Below are 18,844 nucleotides of genomic sequence, written 5' to 3' on the forward strand. Positions count from 1 at the left end.
ATGTACAGTGGTCTTCAAGGAAGATAGATAAATGAATAAGTAGATGAAGGTGGAATGTATAAAGAACAGTTTATTTGGACTATTTAGATAGATAATTAGGTTCACAATGAGTAGATTCTACTTTTCAATGTGAAATATTTTATCTGATAAGAGTCTTGGCTAGAGAATGGGACTGGCTTCTAGAGATGAGTGAGAAAACCTGGTAATAGGGAAAGAATGATGAATGGGGAAAAAATAAAAGGCTCCCCAAATAAGCAGAGAAGTTAGGAATTTTCAGTGTTGCCAATTTAGTGTGCTTATCATCTTTTCCATAATGGTACTTAGAATTTGGGAGCAGGATAAGTGCAAGTGATTGTTACGTTGATAAAAGGTTTGTCATTGGGTCTATAAGTTGAAAAAAAAAAATGACATTATAGTATGAATGATCATGTACATGATGTTTTTAACATTTAATTTTGTTTGTTCTAATGACATCAAGAAGTGAAATCTGACTCATAAGTTGTAGCAATAGCAAGAAAAAACTTGTTGCTTCTGCCAAAGTATGCCAAAGTCTCCAAGATAATACTGTAAGTCTAAAAATCATATAATTTCTCTTACTTGTCATGTCAAAATAGTAGTCTTTGGTCTGCCCAATTCATGCTTCTCTTTTAGCAGGGGAAGTTTTACAGATCTACTTTTTATTTATTTGTGTATTTATTTATTTTGTCTATTTGCCATTTCCTGGGCCACTCCTGCGGCGTATGGAGGTTCCCAGGCTAGGGGTCCAATAGGAGCTGTAGCCTTAGGCTTATGCCAGAGCCACAGCAACATGGGATCCGAGCCGCGTCTGCAACCTACACCACAGCTCACGGTGACGCTGGATCCTAACCCACTAAGCAAGGCCAGGGATCAAACCCACAACCTCATGGTTCCTAGTCGGATTCGTTAACCACTGAGCCACGATGGGAACTCCAAGATCTACTTTTTAATCTTAAAGTCATCTGAGCAGAATGAACCTGCTGCACTTTTCCCCAAATGTGCGTGGTTTTCTGCTTGCAGAAATCAACCATTCATTGTCATTTGCTGCTCCATCCTCTAAAGTACTTTTCTTCATCATTGAATAGTTCATATAGTTGTTAGCCATAATCTAGCTTTTAGTTTAATAAATATATACATATATGTATTTATTTTGGGGTTTTTTTCTATTTTGTTTTCTTCTTTTTATGAACACTCCTGTGACACATGGCAGTTCCCAGGCTAGGGGTCAAATTCAGGTTGCAGCTGAAAACCTGCGATGCAGCTTGCAGCAATGCTGGATCCTTAACCCAAGAGGGAGGCCAGGGATCAAACCCACATCCTTACAGAAACTATGTCAGGTTCTTAACCTGCTGAGCCACAGTGGGAACTCTGACATATGTATTTAAATAGTACAACTGAGCCCTTTAAAATTTGCCTTCCAGAAACTTTAAATTTGACTTTAGGTTCTGCTTTAGTTTTTATGTAGAATTTAAATGGCTGAAGGCCCTGTGTCTAAAGTTGTTTCATAAAGTTTTCTTATTGAAGATAGAACTTTTTTTTTGTAGATTTTAAGGATAATTTTAATACCCAAGCATATGACAAAGTTGAAAGCATGTCACAAAGATCTGTGCAACTTTTCTCTACCAGGATAGCAAAAACAGATGAGTACTAGACATTGATTGCCTGGGCTTTAACTGTGGAGAATGTTGGCATTTGCTTTTATTTATCAGAATTTTGCCTCTCTTTATTTTGGAGTTCTCATTGTGACTCAGCAGGTTAAGAACCCGATTAATCTCCATAAGGATGCAGGTTTGATCTCTTGGCCTCACTCAGTGGGTTAAGGATCTGGTGTTAATGCAAACTGTAGCTTAGGTTGCAGATGTGTCTGGGATCCAGTGTGGCTTTAGCTATGGCTATGGCTCTGATTGAGTCCCTAACCTGGGGAACTTTCATATGCCGCAGGTGCAGCACTTAAAAAAAAAAAAAAAAAAAACTGTTTTGAAGAAATTCTGATGTTTCCAAAAGGGAGTCACAAAATAGGAACTTCTTTTGGATAGACAAAAAATAGGAATTATCTGCAGTGGAAGAGATCCAGCTGTATGTTGGAAAAGTCACTGGTGGTACCATTTCCAGAGAACTTAAAAGTATTCAAAGAAATTCCTGAGATTCTAGTTTTCTTCCTTTGTCCAGTATCCTATAGAACATGGTGAAATTTTAAAGACACATGGATTTATAATTTTGTTGTGTATGGCTCTAGATGTTTATAGGGTACTTTAAATTCTTATGAATTTAAGAAAATTTATAGGGTACTTTAAATTCTTATGTTTAGGCAAATCTAAATCTAAACTTTTAAGTTCCACCTTTTATTAAGCCTTTTCACCAATAATAGCTACACTCTTGTTTTTTCGGGATAGAGATAGGGTACTCTTTCAGCATTCTTGGCTTTATCTTTGTTTTTTTTTGTTTTGTTTTGTTTTTTAGGGCCACACCCACAGCATATGGAAGTTCCCAGGCTAGGGGTCGAATCAGAGCTGCAGCTGCCCGCCTATACCATAGCCACGGAGGATCCAAGCTGCGTCTGCAACCTACACCACAGCTTATGGCAGTGCTGGATCCCCGACCCACTGAGTGAGGCCAGGGATCAAACCCACGTCCTCATGGATACTAGTCAGATTCATTTCCACTGTGCCACAAAGGGAACTCCTTGGCTTTATCTTTGCATTAATAAGATGTCTTTTAAAGGAGAGCACTGTAAATTTGATATATCACATTTTATTGAGGGATTTATATAAGCTAAAGCTACACGCATTTTTTGTTTTTGGGTTTTTTGTTTTGTTTAGGTTTGATATAAAACAGACAAATAACATATTAATGAGCACTTTCATGGTAATTATCATAGGTTGCAGACGCAGCTTGGATCCTCCGTGGCTATGGTATTATCATGATTGAAAAGTGAAACTGATGATCCACTGCTATCTTATGTTTGCTTGTCATTAAATACTAGCTTAATATTATAATTTGATTTAAAAATGAATTCCAAAAAGGCCTCTTCACTTTTCACCAGCTTGTGAATTTCTTAAAACTTATTGTGGCCAAAATATTAAAGTGTTTATGTTTCGTCTGCCTAAAGTTTTTGAGTAGCTTTCTCACCAGGTTAAACTCAAACTCCTTAACGGGCATTTAAAATCCCACCCTCTGTTACCTTCCTTAGATAAAACCTTTCCAGCTTAACTTTCTTAAAAAATGTCCTGCTTACACTTTGTACTCCCCACTTTTCTCACTTTGCCAAATTCCCAGCCCTAGAAGCAACATCTAAATATTACTGAAAATAAATGAATACTTCATTTTCCCCTGGGCTTTGGAACTTTGCTGAAAAACTTTGTCAGTTGAAGTTTTTCTAAAATCACACTGATTTTAGCAGGAAGTTCACTGTTGCCTCCAGGTTTTTTCCCCTTAATTACTCTTATTCCGCAGCATTTTCAGACTTGCCTCACTTCTTTTGGTTCCTTCTTTTGTTTCCCACTTCTCCACATTTAGAAAATAACCCTCAGATATTTGCCTTACTTGCTAAGGTTAGAATCCTCTAGTTTCTTTCCCCTTTGCTTTACAGTTACTTTCCCCCACCCTTCCTCCTTCCTAAGGCTTAGCAGCCTGTGTCTCCCTCCTGACCCTCAGCCAGACCCTAGGCCTGTGTTGTCCATCTCTCGCCTTTACCATTTAAGTAACATTACTTTTATTTTAATGTACGTAACTCTCTTTAACATTTTGATTGAAAGACTGTAATGTTCTACACTTTGGTTTATTATTAACTTAACATTTGAGGTAGGCTTGTGGAAAGAAAGATCATCTGTTCAAATTCTGCTCTACGCTTTGATCTTAATTTTTAAGATAAGTTTTTATCAATTTTTAATTCATCCTTCCGCATTCAACTTAAACACATTTATAGTGCTTTGGAAAATGTTTTCCCAGTAAATTTGATTTTTGTTTTTGTCTAAGTTCTTTTCAAGCAATTATTTATGTGTATTTGTATTTCTGATAGACATTTTAAAAGAACTTAGTTGAATTTGTCAGATCATTTTATTTTCATATTTCCTTAAAAATAATTAATTAATACTTAATTAATTAATTAAGTAATGATTCATGAGACATAAATTGCCTGAGGTTGCTTTAGAAGTCTGTGTGCAATTCTGTCAGTTCTGGGGTCAAGGGTGAGAGGGTTGGGGGCAGTATTACTACTTTATAGGTCATAGGAGAGAATAGTGAAGAGATTTCCCTGAAAGTACGATGAGAAATTTCTCTCCTGCAATTTAATGGAAGAAATGAAAGGTTAATTGGTATAATACACACTTGAGGGGAATTGTGTATAGTGGTTTGTTCTGGTTTTCTGGGTTTTTTGTTTCGTTTTTTGTACTTGTCTAAATAGAGCAGAATTGTAAAGTAATATTAAATTGGTGAACTTTAAATATCAATATAATGGGACTTTCTGTTCAATTTTAATTGGTGAAAAGTCACAGGGTGCTGATTTTAGACAACATGATGCCTTTGAAAGCTGGCCTTTTCATCAGAAAGATGTATGTGTGTGTGTGTTTGTGTCTCTCTGTTTGTTAACTTGGAAAAATATGCAAAACGCCATCTATGTTGGATTATAAAGCAGATTCTTACTCAGATGCATAAGAAATAATGATGTGATTTGACTTTTCATATATTCTGCTTGCACGAGCATACTTAATATTTTATTTTGGGGGAGTTCCCATCATGGCTTAGTGGTAACAAACCTGACTAGTATCCATGAGGACGCAGGTTCAATCCCTGGCTTCACTCAGTGGGTTAAGGATCTGGCATTGCCGTGACATGTGGTATAGGTTGCAGGTGCAGCTAGGATCCTTTGTTGTTGTGGCTGTGGTGTAGGCCGGTGGCTTAGCTCTGATTCAGCCTCTAGTCTAGGAACTTCCATATGCCAAAAGTAAGGTCCTAAAAAGACAAATATATATATATTTATTTTTGTTGTGAGTATAGTCCGAGCCAAATATTGCCTTAGTTTTTAGAAGGTAAGCAAATGAAGTAAATAATTTGATGTAATCTGTGGAATTTAGAGAAATTGAGAATTGAGTAATTGTTTTAAAGCCTTTTTTTAATTCAGCAAATAGCTAGTGTGCTTCCATGTGCCAGGTGGTATTGTAGATCAGCTGGAAATCACAGCTGTCTGCTACAGCTCCTCCTTCACCTCGCACAGTTGGCAGTGCTGTAATCCTCTTCCTTTTATTCCCTGATACCTCTCTTCCATAATAATCTCAGTTCTATCACTCATTCTCTCTTACCTGCAGTATTTTGACGACTTTCAACTGGTCTCCTACTTTCTAGCCTAATTCATGCTGATGCCAGGATGTTCTTTGGAAAACACATCTGATCCTCTCAACCTGCTTGATTACTTTACATGATCCCCATTACTTACCATATTCCTTAGTGTACCATAAAAGTCTTTTACAGGTTTTCTCTGACTTCATCCTCTTACCTTCACCGCACACTCTAAGTTAACTTACAGGCTATTTGCAGGTCCCTGAACTTCTCACATGTCTATGGCTGTGGTCATACTTTTCTCTGTAGTTGCCATCTGGAATATTTGTTCTTTTAAAAATAATAATATTATTATTAGAGTAAGAATAACATTGTCAGAGTTTCTGTGTGGCTCAGGAACTGACATAGTGTCCATGAGAACCGACATAGTGTCCATGAGGATATAGGTTTGATCCCTGGCCTCACTCAGTGGGTTAAGGATCTGGCATTGCCTCATGCTACAATGTAGTAGCAGATGTAGCTTGGATCTGGTGTTGGTATCGCTGTGGCGTAGGCTGGTAGCTGCAGCTCCATTTCGACCCCCTAGCCTGGAAACTTCCACATGAGGGTGTGGCCATAAAAAGAAAAAACAAAAGAAAAGAATCCTACTACCAGCAAAAACAGTAATAGTAGAGAGTCCATGGTGTGTGAGTATGTGTGTGTGTGTCTGTAGCTTTTGCCATGTGCTGGGCATGCCACCTTCGTTTGCTCATGTATTTTTTGCAGCAACGCTATGAGTTTGGGTATAGATATGAAAATGAGGCAAAGAAAGCATATGTAATTTTTCCAAGGTCAAACATCTAGAAGGTGGTCATGCCAGGTCAATGAATCCAGACATTTGACCCCTAGAGTCTGTGCTCTTAAGCTACTACACTGTATTGATAGTCTAAGCATCACCACTTCTGGATTCCTTTCTAGATTCTACTTCTCTACATATGAGGAATAACAGACTGCTCTTCTTTTGGATCTCTACTGATTAACAGTATAGCATTCAGGTCGTGTTATTGCATTCTATTCTGCCTTGCTTCGTAAGAACAGAAATACTTGCCTTTGTACCTCATCCTTGAAGCTCTTGTATTTGACACATATTTAATTGCAAGGCAAATGGATAAATGAATGCATGAATCACCAAATTTTAAAGGGGAATCTTGGACATCATCCAAGTTAACCTCCTTATTTTATAGATGAAGAGTCCAAGATTAAGTGAACATGATGGGAATACCAGATTTTAATATGAATAATTCACCGAAGTTAAGTCTTACTACTAGTCTTCAGTGATTAGTAACCCATTTAATTTGCTTTGAAGGTCAATCAGAAGAACTGGTTTTACAGTTAATTGAGAGTGCTCTAGGTAGTACTGGCAGAGTGGTATAGAGTACAGCATTTAACATGTTCTGTTAATACTGTATTTGTGATCATTTATATGTCATACCTATTATCAGTATGAAGCAGATACTTCTCTGTATTATTTGTTTTTGTAGACCCTCCAAGTACAGTGTCAGATAAAATTGTATGTATTTTTTAAACAAATTAGATTGGAAGATTATAAAAAATTCTAACCTCCAACTTTTAAAATCTTTATATGAGGATAATGATAACATTCTTTACTTTTTTGTACATTTAAAGCTTTTTAATAATAAAAACTAAGGGAAAATGGGAAGAGTTGGTAAGAGTAAAGTGAACTTTGAGATAGAGGATGAATAAGGAAAATTAGAGAAGAAAAAAAAAAGCCTAGCAGTTCTTATCTCTACTTTGGCTAAATGAAATTGATATATTTATTTATAAGTGGAAATATATTTTTTGTCATAGGAAACTTTTTTTTTTTAACCTATCTTTTTTTTTTTTTTTTTTGTCTTTTTGCAATTTCTTGGGCCGCTTCCGCAGCATATGGAGCTTCCCAGGCTAAGGGTTGAATTGGAGTTGTAGCCACCAGCCTACACCCCAGTCATAGCAATGCGGGATCCGAGCCACATCTGCGACCTACACCACAGCTCACTGCAACGCCGGATCGTTAACCCACTGAGCAAGGCCAGGGATCGAACCTGCAACCTCATGGTTCCTAGTCGGATTTGTTAACCACTGAGCCACCATGGGAACTCTGGAAACTTTTCTTTTCTTGTCTTTTTAGGGCTACATCTGTGGCATATGAAAGTTCCCAGGCTAGGGGTCCAATCAGGACTTTAGCTGCTGGTCTATACCACAGTCATAGCAATGCCCAGATCTCGGCTGTTTCTGGGACCTACACCATAGCTCATGGCAATGCCTGATTTTAACCCACTGAGCGAGGCCGGGGATCCAACCCGCATCCTCATAAATATTTGTTGAACCACTGCTGGAACTCCCTCTGTATTTTTTTTTTTTTTTTTGCAACTCTATTCTTTACATTTTCTTCCTGAGCTTATACTGCAGCAGCAGAGTAAACAGGTAATTTATGTACTTTTATTGACTTTGTACAGATAAAATTAACTTCTTATAACTGACCTTGGGTGATTTTATAAGTAATGTTTTTAGCTGAAGATCAGTGATGGGAAACTCATGTATTATGGATTTTGGCTTCTTAGGAGGAAAAAAACCCCAAATAAGCTTCTTTTTATTTTTATGCTAACAGAGATAGGATTAGTTACTATTGTATACATTTGTTTTGCAGTTATAATTTTATTTATTGGTTTATTTATTCATTTATTTATTTTTAGAGCTGTGACTGCAGCATATAGAAGTTCCCTGGCTAGGGGTCAAATTGCAGCTGCAGCTGCAAGCCTACGCCACAGCTACAGCAATGCAGGATCCTAGTCACATCTGTGACCTATGCTGCAGCTTGTGGCAATGCCAGACCCTTAACCCACTGAGTGAGGCCAGGGATCAAACCCACTCCTCATGGATACTATTTGGGTCCTTAAGCTGCTGAGCCACAATAGGAAGTCCATATAATTTTGTTAATTTAGAAGTTCAGATTCTTTTTTAAGATTCCAGATAGAGGCTGGGTAATGGGTCAGGGACCCTAGGTAAATGCTAGTTATTGTTAACCTCCTAATTTTTCCTGTTAGATGGTAGGCACATGAGTATTCTTTTAAGTGTGAATAATTTAATAAAATAAAGCCTTGTTTATTAGAGGAAAATTCCTTACACAGGTATTTAGTGCTTTTTAGTACTTAAGATTACAATTATTGAGAAGTGGCTATAACTGATAGGATTTCTTTATCTGTGTAAAGAATTTGAGTCAAAATTTATAGAGTTAATTCTGTTAATATCCATTTTTATTTTAAGGGTTCTGATGACTGTCTTGTGAAAATCTGGGCAACAGATGATGGGAGATTATTAGCTACTTTAAGAGGACATGCTGCTGAAATATCAGACATGGCTGTGAACTATGAGAATACCATGATAGCAGCTGGAAGTTGTGATAAAATGATCCGAGTCTGGTGTCTTCGAACATGTGCACCTTTGGCTGTTCTTCAGGGCCACAGTGCATCTATAACGTCACTACAGGTAATCATTTTAATCCCTGCAAAATCCTCTTTGGTTATAGTTGAAAGTAAATTTTATGAAATCATTTGTATAATCCATTATATAAAGCTAACTAAAAATGAAGAAAGGAATATTTCTCTCTTCTTTATAAATACATGGACTTTAAATAATGTGGTAGCCATGACCTGGTAAATTCTGAGTGTCTTCTAACCATTAGTGTTAGTTGCTCTTTGTAGGGTAAAAATGGGTTTATTATTTGGAATGTGGTATACTTTTTGTAAAAATTTTTTTTGTTTTTCAGTTCTCGCCATTGTGCAGTGGCTCAAAGAGATATCTATCTTCTACTGGGGCGGATGGCACTATTTGTTTTTGGCTGTGGGATGCTGGAACCCTTAAAATAAAGTCAGTTACTTTTTTATTTCATAGAATAAATGCATTTAATGGTTGAAATTGTAAAAGTATAAAGTAGTCAACAATAGGAATGATTTTACCTTTTCTCCTTGAGTAAATAACAAATTCATTTTGGCTCTTCACCAACCTCTTTCATTTTTATGCTTTCCTTTATGTTTTCATGCTTTAAAGAAAGTTTTATGTTAACATGTTTCTTTTTTCTCTTTTTTTCCTAGCCCTAGCTCTTTCAGAATATACTGGTGTTATTACCTCTTCTTTTTGTATGCCGCAGTTACATCCTCAGTAGCTCCTTTTGGTGCTGAGAACATAGTCTTAAGAGTTTCTAGTTCTTCAGAAGAATTATGATTACTTCTGTTATTGCATCTATAGACTTTAGATTTTTAAGATCTAGGGAAACTTATGAAAATAGAATCATTAAATTTTCACTAAACTATCTCAAGGTAAATAGATGCACTCTTTCCTCTACCCCTTAATAGCATTTTGTATTTGTGCTTTCACCTATATTAATATCTTGGTTTACCAAAACAAGTTGGCTGGGCAATATTATGTTTTGATTAAGCACACTGAGGCAAAGAAAGGCTAAATGATTTTCCTACCATTAAAGCAGTTTTTAAAAATGGCAAAGCCTGGAGTTCCTGTCATGGCTCAGTGACTAACGAACCTGACTAGTATCCATGAGGACGAAGGTTCGATCCCTGGCTTTGCTCAGTGGGTTAAGGATCTGGTGTTGCCTTGAGCTGTGGTGTAGGTCACAGATGCCACTTGGATCCCATGTTCCTGTGGCTGTGGTGTAGGCCGGTGGCTGCATGTCCTATTCGACCCCTGGCCTGGGAACCTCCATATGCCACATGTGTGGCCCTAAAAAGACAAAAGACAAAAAAAAAATGGCAAAGCCAGAAATAAAATTTTCCTGCTCCTGGGTTCTGTGCTATTTCAGGCCACCTCTTAAGTGGATAGTGGGGAGGAGTGCTGTATTTATGCCATAGACAGTCTGTGAATGTGGAGATAGTAAATTCATAGTGTGTTGAAAAGGCCATCTCTCTATTCTCAGGGTAGAAAGTTGTTCAGATTAGATATATCTCAATTGTCTATGACTTTTTTATATAAATTATCAACCCAAGTTGAGTAATAAAATAATCTGTGTATGTCTTTGTTATTTTCAAATAGTAGTGTTTAGATAAACTTCGTATATATGGACATTCCTGAAGAGTGTCTTTTATGGCAGGGCATTAGGGGGCCATGGCAGCTTGAGTAGCTTAATAAAGCAAACTACACTTCATTTGCCAAAAGAAATGTGATCAAAGACATGGCTGTTGGCAAAGCAAAGTGATTTTACTTTAGTTGCGTTATTAAAGACTTTCTGTAGACATTTAGATAAAAGTTGAAATGTTTAATGTGTATGGAAAATAGCAATAGTTAATTCTAGTTTCCTTTGAGTATTTTTACTTCTTTATGGATCTGATTTGATAACTTTGTCTTTTTCTGTCTTGTTTTTGGAGAAAAAGTGATGAGCAATCATCAAAGTGTTTAAAAATTAAACTCTCACTTTGTGCCTCTAGAGGATTACATTGCTAAAGTACAATGATATTTATTTGCATCCTTGAGAGTGAGTTATTCAGTATATGATTTTTTGAGAACCTTTATTTAGATTCACCCATAAACCCCCTACCCTAACAATTTTTTTCACATAATTTTAGTTTGCATTATATTCCATTGAGTTTTTCCTTATTTTGCTTAGTGATTTTTCCTATTTGGGGTCGTGCAAGTTTTTTCTAGTTATTTATAAGTAGTAGTCTTTTCTCTTTGTTATTATAATAGTCCTATGAAAACTTTTAAGTTGGAATCAGGCATAAAAGTGTAAGTAATTTCCCCTTTATGTAGGCTTTGAGAGTCTTGTTTGCCTTTCTTTATATACACATGGTTGATAACTGCCGAAAAATCTGGCACCTAGGCTTTAATTACTAATCAGAGGCAAACATGGAATTGAGCTATAATGCTTTTGTGTAATCTTTGGGGGTATGTGACTTCAGCAGCCCAGTCTGCATTAGTTGAAAGAATTAGTTCTTCAGTAAGGGAGAAAATTGAGGCAGATACTGGATGGAGTGTGCTATCAGGCCTTCCTCTTAACCACTGTGCCAAACCAAATAGCAGTTATTCTTTGATGAGCTGTCTTGAAGGGGTGGAACCTAATTAAAATATTAATAATTCTATTCTAATAATAACTTAGGAGTTCCTGTTGTGGCTCAGGAGGTTAAGAACCCAACTAATGTCCATGAGGATGCAGGTTTGATCCCTGGCCTCGCTCAGTGGGTTAAGGATCTCCAGTGTTGCCATGGGATCCCATGTTGCTGTGAACTGTGGCATAGGTTGTACACACAGCTGGGATCTAGTGTTGGCTCTGGCTGTGGTGTAGTCCAGCAGCTGCTACTCTTTGACCCCTAGCCTGGGAACTTCCATATGGCACAGGTGCGGCCCTAAAAAGAAAAAAAGAAACATTTACTAAGTGTGCTGGGCACAAAAATAAGCACTTTATGTGCATTAAACTTATTTAATTCTCTCATGATTCTGAGATGTGTTCTCAAATTTACTCCCATTTTACAGGTAAGGATACTGAGGTACAGAAATGTTAAATTGCCTAAGGTCACACATCTGATAAGCTTCAGAACTGGCTGCTGAACTCAGTCTGAGCCCTAGACCTTGTCCTGAAATATTTCCTGAAATGTGCATTAAAAATAAATTATGTATACTTGCTTATTTGCATTTTCCCTTTAAAAATATTAGTGTTCATTTAAAATGACAGTCTGCATGACTGTTTGCATCTAAGTTCTAACTGACTCGTTATTTGGCACTTAAAAAAGCAGTTATATGAAAAATTAATAAAAATGTAGCACTATAGTCTAAGATAGTAATGAAAGTAGTGCATTTAATTGTCTATCAGTTCAGATAAATTTACTTAGAGTTAGTGTAACTTCTACTATGAATAAATGTTCAGATTTTAAGAATGTTCTAGTAACTTTCTCTAAACTATCAGTTATGCTTAGCTATATCAGAGCTTGTGACTAAGGAAAATTTTTATAAATATCAATTTAAAAATTTATTTGCAATTTCATTTAAAAATTTTTAGCATTTTTTTTTAATCTTCTGTATAGGTAAGAGACTATTATTGTTCAGGATATATAATTGATTGATCAGAAATATTTTGCACTTTTTCCCCTTAAATGTTCATAAGACTGAATCCATTCTATGTTTGATAATCACTGTATTAGAGTGTTATGTATACCTTGTATATGTATTGGAGCTGGTATTGGTAAAACCTGTAATTTAATTTTTCTTTAGTATAGCTAATTGTAGCACTAAGCATTTAATGTCAGTAGTATTAATGTAAGACACATAATCTCTAATACAAATATAATTAATGTAAATATAGTCTAGTATGACCTGTTTTATATAGATCACTGTTTTGAATGAGTAGAATAATTGATGTAAGAATCAAATAGTCTTCAGATTTTCATTAGGATGTAAGACTCTTACTTTTTAGTCTTAAAAGACATTTTAATTGTTTAATTAACAATGTCTTATATTGAAAAAGTTTATTTATTGATGATACACATATGCCAGAGACAGCACCTATTTTGCTAGTTTGTACATGTTCATATATGAGTTATATTTCCTTATGTATTTGTGCATTGCTGTTCTCCTATATGAAACTGAAAGCCTGTTAAATTTGATTAGAAGAGTGTAACTGTAACTTCAAGTTGGCTGTTGACAGTGGGTTTGAGATTGTTTCATATGTGGGTTGTTCTATAATCAGTAGCTCCTACAAAAATCTGTATCTTGAGTTTTCGCAAGGTCCTGCTGCTAATCATGACACATAATGATTTTGAACTTGTTCTTAGGAAAGGAGACATCTATTGCTTCGTATTTAATATTGTTCTGTAATTATTTTTTGAGGCAGCTGAGTTGTGGTGTTGCTGGTTTCTTTGGGATATTTCTAATTGGTTATTTTTTTATGTTATAGTCCAAGACCTGCAAAATTTACAGAGCGTCCTCGGCCTGGAGTTCAAATGATCTGTTCTTCTTTTAGTGCTGGTAAGATTTTTTTTTTTCTTTGTAATTCTCCACTTCAGATTGTATATTAGAAGGCTTCTAGTAGAACACAGAAAAATTTTGGAAATTACTATTGTAATATAAATTATATTCTCATGTGTATACCAGGGTATGATCATAAAGTAATTTATAATTGTCTGAACTTTGCTCGAGTCTAGTCTGTGTACTAATTCCATTGAGTATGATATAAGATTTTTCTGTAAGAGGCTGTAATTCTTCGGTCAGAGATAAGAAATCATTTCAAAAATGACTCTGTTAAAGAATAAATCTTTGAATAGTTATCTCATTAGATGGAAGAAAAGTATTTTAAATCTATTTTATATTTTCATGGGTTTCGGTACTGCCAGCTAAGTAAAATAGATTTGATAGATATTTATACATCTTTATTAATCACTTTGCTCCATATTGTTCACATTTGCTCTTTAAAAAGTAGTTGTGTAGCAGTGCTAAAATTCCATTTAATGTTTTGAGTTAATGTGGCATTTTGAATGGATAGTAGAGTCATTTTAAATTATAATCTGGAGATTTAAAGTGAAACATAAATTAATGTTTCTAATACCAATATCTTCCACATTTATTTCCAATTTTACTTTTTCTTTTGCTTTCATAATAGTAGATAGCAGTAGTACCTGAGATAAGTGATTACAAACTGATGACATGAATCTATTTTTGCCAGACTAATGTCTAAGCATCTTTAATTTCTAGTTTCTAGATTTCCACTGCTACTGTCATGAAGACAGTTTTACTTCCAGTAATAACACAAAATAGTCATTATATATCCTTCTGAGTATTCCAAATGCAATTATGTTAACATTGTTTTCAACACAATGGGGAGGTATTGATTGCAGCAGAGTCAGCTGCATATACAAATGATTATAATGCAGAATACAGTGTATCTGCTACAAGATAAAATCTTAATGAGAGTTCAGAGAAGACCAGTCTCTTTTGATTGCAAGTCTAAAGACTGTACAGAGGAGTTTGGCCCTAAAAATTTGATAGGATTTTAACAGATGGGAAATGGAGCAAAAGGGATTTCAGCAGAATTAAAAGGCATGTTTTCTAGTAAGAGTGACTGATAATTTTAGCATGATTATGTAATTACTTAGTGAAATTTTTTTTTTTTTTTGGTCTTTTTGCCTTTTTTCTCGGGCCGCTCCCACGGCACATGGAGTTCCCAGGCTAGGGGTCTAATCAGAGCTGTAGCCACCAGCCCACACCAGAGCACAGCAACACGGGATCCGAGCTGTGTCTGTGACCTACACCACAGCTCACAGCAACACCAGATCCTTAACCCACTGAGCAAGGCCAGGGATCAAACCCGCAACCTCATGGTTCCTAGTTGGATTCATTAACCACTGCACCACGACGGGAACTCCACTTAGTGAAATCATTTATAGAAAAAAGCTTTACTTCTATAAATACTGAAATATTCTTCCTATATTTCAGGTATTATATACTTAGGATATATATAAATCAGTTTAGAGTGAAGTGTTAGTCATTCAGTACATATTGTGATGTTGCTTACCTTTATTATCTAACTTTCAGAGATTTTGAAATTTACTCTTAAATTTTACTCATAAATGTTTTACTCAAATGTTTGCTATTACTCCTCAGATAGAATGTTTTACTCATAAATGTTTGCTGTTATTCCTCAGGTGGAATGTTTCTGGCCACAGGAAGCACAGATCATATCATTAGGGTTTATTTTTTTGGATCAGGTCAGCCAGAGAAAATATCAGAATTGGAGTTTCATACTGTAAGTATTCCTGAAAAGAGTTAAATGAGAACCTGAAAAGAGTTAAATGAGAACAATTTAAATAAGTCTAACAGTTTATATTCAGGATCTTCTTTTTTGTTCATTTGTTTATATGTAGGACAAAGTTGACAGTATCCAGTTTTCCAACACTAGTAACAGGTAAAATAATTATTTTTGATTGTCAAATTTAATTCCTGTTTTAAAGCTATGAAATAAAGACAATTCTTATGGTCAGTTTTTAATTAGATGTGTATTTAAAATCACTAGAGGCTTCACATGCATGTGAACACACCTTTATGTTTTATCTGTAATAATGGTCATTTATTTGGCCACTTTTAATGGTAGGGACTTTTATCCACCCTATGTATTTTCTATATGTTTCAAAGTGTAGGGACCTTTTTAGTAGAGATTGGAAATGTATCATAATGAGATATATGTTTATTGATGATACTGCTTTAAATTAAAGGTATATCTATAGCTTGAGTAGAACAAGTCAAGTTCTTTAATATTGAGAGGAAAGTCAGTATTTTTCCATTGGTAAATATCAGTTCTCTTTTGAAGGTAGTAAATAGTGGCCTTGAATCACTTTTGAATGTTGCTTGTGAGACCTAGCCATGCACTTTAGAATGTACATACATAAAACTTTTAAAGCTTATGAAGTTTCAGAAGTGTTTAAATTTGCAGACAATGTAAGATAGAATAATCTCTATTATATTAGAATGTTGTGTAAGTTAAGATGAATACTGTCTTTCTTGGCATTTTTAAAAACTTCACTGTTAGAAAGTGCATTTTGGTAAGGTTCATGTGATTTTTTTTTCTTTGGGGGGTGGGCTTCTTTGCAGGTTTGTAAGTGGCAGTCGTGATGGGACAGCACGTATTTGGCAATTTAAACGAAGAGAGTGGAAGAGTATTCTGTTGGATATGGCTACTCGTCCAGCAGGGTAAGAGATCAGATTCAAAATATTACATAGGAAAGCTAGGTCACTTAAAGTTGTAAAGCTTTATTATAGGTTGGTGTAACTCTCAGCCTGTGGAAGCATAAATCATAATCCATGTTAAAATGTTTACTTTTCTGTAATAACTACAGGTGCTTTTGGAGATAAAGACATTTGATTTATTTTATTTCATTTTATGTTTCTTTTTATGGCCTTACCTGAGGCAATGGAAGTTCCTGGGCCAGGGGTCGAATTGGAGCTCCAGCTGGAGCCTCGGCCACAGTCGTGGCAACACAGGATCCAAGCTGTATCTGCGTCCTACGTTGCAGCTTGCAGCAATACTGGATCCTTAAACCATTGAGCGAGGCCAGGGATTGAACCCATATCCTCATGGACACTATGTTGGGTTCTTAATCCGCTGAGCCACACGGGGAGCTTTTTATAAAATGACTTTTTGCCCTTTATGAGAAGACCTGCTGCATTAATTATTTCTTTCAGTTCAGTTTTATTAAGTAGATGATAGTACTGTAAGAATAGCTGCAAGTTTTATTAGTTTTTTCAGAAAGCAGAACATATTAAAATGTTCCCTGCATCACAGGGATGGTATGTCCACAGGTTTTCTCCAGCCAAGAGAAAGATTATACTACATGTTGTGGTGTAATTATTTTGGTTTTAATAAATGACCATTTTCTCTATGAGTGTCTGTGTGTAGTAGTCTCAGGTAGGAGAGCAGAATAAGTTATTAGCAGGGCATGACAGCAACAGCAAAAGAAGGAGAGTGAGCAGCATGGCATGGAGTTAGTTCCTGGATCCAGAGAGACTTAAAGCCAGTGCTGTTTACTCGAGGTTATCTATTACTAAGGGCTTAGGATTGCTGGAATCCTGATTTTGCTGACTTCATGCAGTGATTTTTGCCATCGTTCTTTGTTGTTTCAAACTATTCTTAATTGTTCTGTTAACAATAACTAGTTATCTTTGTTAATGAATATAAACCGTCAGAATATATATTTAGGTTTCTGTCATACTGGTATTTTAATAAATAATATCAGTGTAAACAAATACTGCCTCCATCACTTTCAGCCAAAACCTTCAAGGAATAGAAGATAAAATCACAAAAATGAAAGTAACTATGGTAGCATGGGATCGACACGACAATACAGTTATAACTGCAGTTAATAACATGACTCTGAAAGTTTGGAATTCTTACACCGGTCAACTAATTCATGTCCTGATGGTGAGAAAATAGACTGATTTTTATTTGGTGTAACTGAAGCTGACTGTAAAATAAAATACATAAAATAGTCATTTATGTTAGCTAAAAACTCATACTTGCTAAATGGGTAATAGGTCTCTGTGGGAGAATGGAAATAATTTTAAAATGCAGTTAAACAGGTTTGGCTTAGAAATATAGAGCCTTGCTATTTTTTAGTATGTAGGTCTGGATAAATAAATAGTATGTATGCCCAGGTTTCAGTAAATGATAGCAAATCCCTGGTGTTGATATTAGCTGAGCTTTATTAATTAATATATCCATAAATCTGAAGATTTTTACCACTTTAATAATTCTTAAAATTCGTATTTTAGAAATGTTGTTATATTGGTGTGTGTTTGAATTTTCTGTTTTAATCTTTTAATACTTATCATTCTTTGCCGCTTAAAAAATATTTCAGGGTCATGAAGATGAGGTATTTGTTCTTGAGCCACACCCTTTTGATCCAAGAGTTCTCTTTTCTGCTGGTCATGATGGAAATGTGATAGTGTGGGATCTGGCAAGAGGAGTCAAAATTCGATCTTATTTCAATATGGTAATTATCAGTCTCTTCATTTTATAGCTGTTAAAGATTTGGGGAGTTCTTGACACAGGCCCCCTGCATATCACAAAGGAAATCCATTTAGGAATTGATTCAGACATTATTTTCACTTTAAATTCCAAAGAAGAGTTATTTATTCCACACTTTTTTGAATACTAAGTTTAAAAGAAAATTGTACACAAAACCTGTATATTGTGATAACTAGTTTAGTTTTTAAAATAATTTTAATAGTGAAACTGAGAAACTCACAAGTATGAAAAGACAGTATAGAAAAGCAAAATGAAGAAATTATAAATATTTACATTGTATTATTGTATTTCATTAGCAGTCTTAGTGCAACAGAATTTGATTCAAATAGAGCCATTTTAAAATTAAAGCCAAAGAGGGAGTTCCCATCATGGCTCAGGGGAAACAAATCTGACTAGTATCCATGAGGACACAGGTTTGATCCCTGGCCTTGCTCAGTGGATTAAGGATCCAGCATTGCTGTGAGCCATGGTGTAGGTCACAGACACGGCTCTGATCCTGTGTGGCTGTGGCTGTGGCTTAGGCTGACAGCTGCAGCTCCAACTTGACCCCTAGCCTGGGAGCCTCCATGCCATGGGTGCAGCCCTAAAAAGACAAAAAAAAAAAAAAAAAAATTAAAGCCGAAGAAATAAGGAGTCTTTGGCTTTTCTCAAGTTTTTGTATGTTAAATATTTATTTGGATTTAAGTCCTTTTCCCTCTATGTTTTGTTTCTTAAATAGATTTTTAGCATATTTTACTGAGAATTTGAATTGCAGTGGTTTAATATCACATAACAGCTTGTGGTGCCACTCCTTTAGCTACTGTATGAAGGAAAAAGTGCTCCTGAAATGCTGCTTTTGTGTATCTAGTCAAATTTTTTTTAGTCTACTTCCTCCATATCAGGGATGCTTTTCAACAAAGAAAAAGGAAGGCATGTGCTTCTACTATTTCAGAATGTTTAAATTTTTTCAAAAATCAATTATAAAAACCTCTAGTAATAAATCATAAGGCAGTGCAATTA

At 35.5% G+C, this 18,844-nt stretch overlaps 1 protein-coding gene across 9 annotated transcripts in view; it reads left to right on the forward strand.

The window, feature by feature from the left end:
* PHIP (pleckstrin homology domain interacting protein) overlaps window positions 1–18,844 on the forward strand; it is a 128,992-nt gene that overhangs the window by 42,347 nt on the left and 67,801 nt on the right. For 8 of the 9 annotated variants that reach the window (XM_047763551.1, XM_047763543.1, XM_047763501.1 and 5 more), the window contains 8 exons: window positions 8,596–8,817; window positions 9,098–9,198; window positions 13,226–13,296; window positions 14,970–15,070; window positions 15,189–15,229; window positions 15,913–16,011; window positions 17,086–17,239; window positions 17,676–17,810. In XM_047763551.1, the coding sequence (XP_047619507.1) occupies window positions 8,596–8,817; window positions 9,098–9,198; window positions 13,226–13,296; window positions 14,970–15,070; window positions 15,189–15,229; window positions 15,913–16,011; window positions 17,086–17,239; window positions 17,676–17,810 (924 nt within the window). Of the gene's footprint in view, window positions 1–478; window positions 567–8,595; window positions 8,818–9,097; window positions 9,199–13,225; window positions 13,297–14,969; window positions 15,071–15,188; window positions 15,230–15,912; window positions 16,012–17,085; window positions 17,240–17,675; window positions 17,811–18,844 lie in introns of all 9 variants that reach the window. The other variant, XM_047763535.1, reaches the window with a different exon arrangement.

Source organism: Phacochoerus africanus, chromosome 2 (genome assembly GCF_016906955.1).
Source record: "Phacochoerus africanus isolate WHEZ1 chromosome 2, ROS_Pafr_v1, whole genome shotgun sequence".
Lineage (NCBI taxonomy): Eukaryota > Metazoa > Chordata > Mammalia > Artiodactyla > Suidae > Phacochoerus > Phacochoerus africanus.